The sequence below is a fragment of the Crocodylus porosus genome, unplaced genomic scaffold, assembly GCF_001723895.1.
Source record: "Crocodylus porosus isolate Cpor-Errol unplaced genomic scaffold, CroPor_comp1, whole genome shotgun sequence".
NCBI lineage: Eukaryota > Metazoa > Chordata > Crocodylia > Crocodylidae > Crocodylus > Crocodylus porosus.
The window spans coordinates 1,568,015-1,574,050 of NW_017728942.1; the positions used below are offsets into that span (position 1 = coordinate 1,568,015).

At 49.6% G+C, this 6,036-nt stretch overlaps 1 protein-coding gene across 1 annotated transcript in view; it reads right to left on the bottom strand.

Moving 5' to 3' along the window:
• ATP9A (ATPase phospholipid transporting 9A (putative)) overlaps positions 1 to 6,030 on the bottom strand; it is a 95,722-nt gene extending 89,692 nt beyond the window's left edge. Inside the window, exon 1 of the mRNA XM_019548143.1 lies at positions 5,970 to 6,030. Coding sequence (XP_019403688.1) covers positions 5,970 to 5,992 — 23 coding nt within the window. The 5' untranslated portion in view covers positions 5,993 to 6,030. The remainder of the gene's footprint in view (positions 1 to 5,969) is intronic.
• Positions 6,031 to 6,036: the final 6 nt, after the last annotated feature.

Genomic DNA, 6,036 nt, shown 5'->3' on the forward strand with positions numbered 1-6,036 from the left:
AGGGTCGGGGGGGGGGGGGGGGGGGGGGGGGGGGAAGGAAGGGGGGATGTCATCACCTCCACTCCAGGTTGCTCACCCCCACTCTCTGGCTCTTGAACTTCAGTGGAGGATCAGATGTGGCTCCCAGAGTGAGTAACTCTGGTCACCCCTAGACTCGAAGCTGGGGGGTGCTACAGCAAGCCTTCCCTTCCCTTCCCTTCAGTGGTGGCTGGAAGGCTGGAGGGAAGCTGGGAGAGAAGCACTCCAAGGTGAGGGGGGGAGGCATGGCCAGGCCCCAGCAGGCCCACTGAGTATGATTTGGGAGGGGGAGAGGGGTTAAACTTCCACCCTGGCCTGCCTGGACCGCAGCTGCAGTGTGCCGGGTGGGGGGCATTGGGAGGGGTAAAGCAGCCCCAGCCAAGCTTTTCCCCTGCTCCCTGCTGGAGAGGAGGGAGGTGGGGCATGGCCAGACCCAGGCCTCGACCAGCATGTTGAGGCAGAGGGGTTAAGACCTCTTCTCCCACCCACATGGGACTCCAGCCAGCAGCCGCCCTTGCCCGGCTTCTCCCCACTTGCTGCTCAGGCCCTAGCCCTGGGGTGACCAGAGCCTCGAACATCAGAAACATCCAGTCCACTTAGGGGTAACACTGGATCATACACTTCGTTACAGAAAGCACATATTAAATACCAAAGCCCAGGTCAACACACAAAACAACATTCTGCTTAAGCTTGCAAATTCCAGTTGGGGAGCACATCCATCCACCCGACTCACTACTGCCGTAGCACTTTATTTCTCTATGGCTGAATATGCCTGCACCACGTGGGGATGCTCACGTCACAGTAAACATATTGACACCGCCCTAAATGATACACACAGAATTATAACAGGCTGCCTAAAACCCATCCCTGTTCTCTGCCTATACACACTATCTGGCAAAGCGCCCCTTTACATCAGGAGGACAGTAGCAGGCAACATTAACCAGCAGGTACAAGAGTCAGACAACTGCCACCCACTGTATGGACATCAACCAGTGAACTATAGCCTCACATTGAGAAATAGCTTTTTGTCCTCTGCCACACCACTGACCATATCACCAGAATGAGCCAGAACTACCCTCTGGCAAAAAGAACGGAAGAAACTAGGTGACTAAGCTGTTGAATACAGCTGGCGAGGAATTACTCCCAGTGAGGAGTTAGCATTCAACTCCAATTACAAATGGCATACATGGAGGAGCCTGAACAGACTGAAGTGGGGCTTGGAAAATGCAACTCTCTCGTGAAATCATTGGGATGTACCGATAGAGATTTTTGGGACCAATACCAATTTTTATGGAGGCATATTGGCCAATACCAATCCAATTTCCAAAAGGGAAGGCGCATGGAGGGGAGGGAGCAGATTGAGGCCCCTTCAGTGAGGAAGGGAGTGGGGCTGGGGCAGGGCAGGGTGTGGGATGGAGCCACGGTTCATCCAGGGAGTGTGGGGGGGGAGGTGGAAGGGGGGGACACGACTGTCACTACATGTACCCCAGAAGGGCATGGGGGGTGTGCCCCAGATCTGCGCGAGGCAGGGCAGGGCAGGGCAGGGTGCCTCTGCAGGCTGGGGCTGTGCCGGGCTGCACTTAGGGCAGATGGCGGTGGTGCTGGGAGGGCACTTTGGGGGGGGGGCTACAGCCAACCCAAAATTCACCGTAGTCCCCCAACCCTCCCTCCCAGCATCCCTGCCCCGAATGCAGCCCGGCCCAGTCCTGCCGGGAAGAGCCCTGCACAGCCTGCAGCAGCAGCCCGCCCTGCTCTGTGCACAGATCTGGAGGGAATATGCCCCCCAGCCCTCTTGGGGCATATGCAGCAACAGGAGCTGCCCCCCCCACCTCTTGGACAAGCCACAGCTCCAGCCACGGCCCCGCCCTGGCTGGACAGCACCTGCCCCAAACTCAGCCCCACTCCCTCCCTCACCAGGGGCCTCAATCTACCCCCTGTCCCACACACCCCTTCGCTCCCACCACAGCGGACTTACCAGATGCACACGGCTCTCCATGCTGCCCGGCTGTGCTCCTTGCTGCCTAAGTGCTGCGCTGCAGCTGTGTACATGCAGAAAGCATTTGTCAGCTATGTTATCAGCCACATCAGGCCAATTTCCGATACAGTCAATTTTCTTTATATTGGTGCTGATCCGATATCGGACCGATGTATCAGTGCACCTGTAGAAATCACTGGGGCCTCTATACAACTGACCAATGAGTTTGTCAAGAGAAGCAAACCATGGAGCATCTCCTGAGATGCACCACAGTGCACCTCACAAGACCTGGCAACACCAACACGAGAAGCAGTAGCCTGTGCAGAATATTAGGAACAGATCATATATAGAAAGACTGGCTTGGAGGCACAATGAAGAAGACACAGGCATAATAAAGGCAACAATATTTGTAGAGTCTAAATATGTTCTTACACTCCTAATAGTGACAGACATCTGCAATGTCAGCCACTGAAATATATTACTTTATCTAAGCCACATTCCCTTACATACAATTTCTTTATACCATATTAGACTACTACTTTTCTATATTTCTGTACCTTCTTTAAAAAACAAAACAAAAACACCTTTCACAGATTACAAAAAAAATAATTCTTTATTAGAACAATTACCATTTGGGATGGGAAAGTTTCAACAACATTAATTCAAGTCATATGCTTTCACAACATTCATATTTTACAGACCAGCTCTGATTAAAATGACAACTGTGCAAACGTGTCCTGAAGAAAATTCCAGCCCTGATTCTGCAGTTACAGAGTGCCAGACTCTTTTACATACACAAAACATGTGCTTATAAGGCATCCCTCTATCACAAAGGCCTCCTTAGCGGTATCTGATTGGGACCTAAACTCAATCTTGATTAACTGTGGTGATACAAGGAAACAGAACAATATCTTGATTTTCAGGTATCAGACTGAGTTGATTTTTGACAGGCACTTTTCAGAGTGCGGTGTTAAGCTTGTATAGATTTGCTTTATTTGTCAATTAGTAGAATATATTTTTTCATCAAATGTCCTACCTAGGCTTAGAAACCTTTAAGAGGTATTTCGCAAATTACGAATTCCATTTTTAGTATGCTTCTCAGGGACTTTGCTGACAAGCAACAGTCCTTGGTGTCGCTGATGCACAGAGATCTTCCTCATTTCATTCAGTTTTTGAAAAAGCATTTGAAGAGAGTATTTTCCCAGTGTTATTGTCAAATTGTATATGGTCGTCCTTCCCTCTGTAAACAGAGCTACACTGGGCAGGATGTTTTGTTTCAAGCCATATTGTTTCTAAATGAAAGTGCCCCAGCAACGAGAAGGAAAGCACTTTACAAATAAGACCTTTATCAAGGTTGGTGCAAGAGAACTCCCATGCCTGCAGTATCCAGATGCAGAGGTCCAACCACATAGTCCAGATGCAGAATTGGTGATACAGTGATTCATTTATCTATTGTCAACAAGGAAGGAGTGGAGACAAGATGCCAGTTTTGCATTTCAAGGGAACCATTAAGATGTGTCTGAACACCAAAATGAAGTGACCATGTGACTTAATACTGCAACTCTCCTGATCTCATTCCCCACTAAAGCTTTTTTCTCTTGTCACTTGCTGCATCACTTCTGCAAGGCCAATGGAAGCTAATGGGCACAGAAAGCTTCCTGTATTATACACAAAGCTTTGGGCGTATGAACTATTCAAGGCAAAGATCATGCCTTTGCATGTGTTCTGTGACGTCTTTGGCATGTTTTTCCATATGGTCATTAATATGACTGCATGTCACAGCTTGTTTTGACTCAAGATGACACCCTTGGGAATTCAGATACAAGCTAGACACCATCAGCATTTTGATGTCAATCAACACCACGTCCCTTTCTCACTTGACATGGATGAAGCAGTGGCTATCTTCACTGCTATGGGATGTGGCTACTGCCTGACTCCAATGGAAAAGGTCGGTAAGAGACCTGCCTCCCGCCGCCTACTTTAGCTGCATGTATTTCAAACAATTCTAGATCTGAATATTTGCACATCAAACTTTTCGTTCAGGTCTCTGAATGCACGAACAATCACCTTTCACCCCATGTCCTTGCCCAAGAGTAACACTCTGCTTGAATGCCTACTAGTGTTTAGCTATGTTTAATCATTATCATTGATTTATACTGCAATATCATGAAGGACCTGGGCCCCACTGGGTTAGACACTGTGAACAGGCAATCCCTTCTTTAAAAAGTCTTGTAAACTAAGTAGGGGTTATGACCATACTAAAACAGGGTCATCCAGAAATTATTCTAGCTATCATTGGGATTGGAGGGGTTGGGTGAGTAGGGGTGGGCAGAGGCACTCCCTATTATTATTCTTGCAGATCTGTCTAGGAAGCCAAGTAATGGATGTGGACTCCAGTCTGCATCTGCTAACATTTCCTCCCTTTTCATCCCACTAGTTTGGAACAGATCCTTTAGTGCCAGGGTGCGTGAGATAGATGGTCGAGCAAGGACTGTCTGGCAGGTTGTTTTCTCTCTAGATTTATAACACTCGGGTTTAGTTTTGCTTTCCTTGCATGCTTTACCTACACACCCGTTAACACATTAAAGAGAGATCTGATAATCCTGGGAAATAAGTCATTTTTCTGGGAATACCACTGCCTTAAAAATTGATCTGCTCCAGTACGAAGAAAAATAAGTCTCAAATCATTACAATCAATGCTGCAGTACAGCTCCCTGTCAACAGTTCCTGCTAGCACAAGCACCACCTCTGTGACGGATAACCAGTTAGAGCTCCAGAGCCAGTGAACGAGAGCTTAGGTTACACCAGGGTGATTGCTGTCAGCCACTGCTAACAAAGCAAACTACAGCAGAAAAACAGAGAGGGACCTATAGAGACTGTAAAGCCCTATAAGACAGTACATCAGCTAAGCAGCATCAAGGATGACCTCATGGCTTCATGGCATAAAAAAGATCAGAGAGAGATAACTGAATGTTAAGCAGCAGCGATTTTACCCTGTGAAACACCAGCCTAACCGTCCTAGCAGACGATAAGCCTGGCTGCAGTAGGTCTCATCTCAAGCCTCGTCCTCAGTGGTGAGCTGTCATGGACATTATTATATCCATATGCTAATTCACTATACAACAGAAAAGGTACTAATTAAAAGACAGCATCATGTTGCTCAACAGCTTCAGCTCAAGGAATCCAGATCAAAACAAAAAGATGACACGCCACATTCAACAAGACAGCCTTCCTTATTAAAGAAATCATTATTTCTTTGGACATGGTGGCTTAAGAGTCATTCACCTGGTATAAAAACAGAACAGGCTCCAGTAACAACATGACTTCCTAGGCAGCAACCCAGGACTGTACATCCACACACAGGGCTGGTACGTCCGGCTAGTCTGGTTAGCAATATATATATATATTTTTTTACTTGAATATTACAATTCCCAATGATACGGGGATAAAGGTGCTTGCATCACCATGGCTTCTTTCCCTTTCTCCACGGGCATCTCCGAGCTAACCCAGCCAGGCCCCTGCCCACCTTCTGAAGCCAGCAAAGTCCCCACTCCTTGGGGCAGCAGCGTAGGAGCCATCCTGGGCCTTAGCAAGCAGCACAGCCCCCAGGCCCCGCGGCTGGCATTTGGAGAAAGCCCTTGGCGACACAACGACATGCGTCGGAGCAAGAAGATGGTGCATCAGGCATCAAAGCCTGCTCCGAGCGACGGGGCCACAGCGCCCAGCCCTCCCCAGCCCATCAGGAGATACAAAGGATGAGGGCTCCGGTAACTCCCAGCCCATCCGGGGACCCGCCTGCGCGGCCTGACTCTCCGCGAGACCTGCCCCGCGCCGGCCGGGCGAGAAGCGGGGCTGCCGGGCAGCCGGGCTGGGCGTGCCGCTCGCCATGGCGGCAGGGCGACCTGTCAGCCCCCCGGGGACAAAGGCGGCCGCGTGGCGCGGAGCCGGGGCCCGCGGGGATGCCGCGCTCACCCACCCGCTGCGGTGCTTGCTGTCCATGCGCTTCTTCTGCCGCACGGGCTGCAGCGGGATGTTGTCGGTCA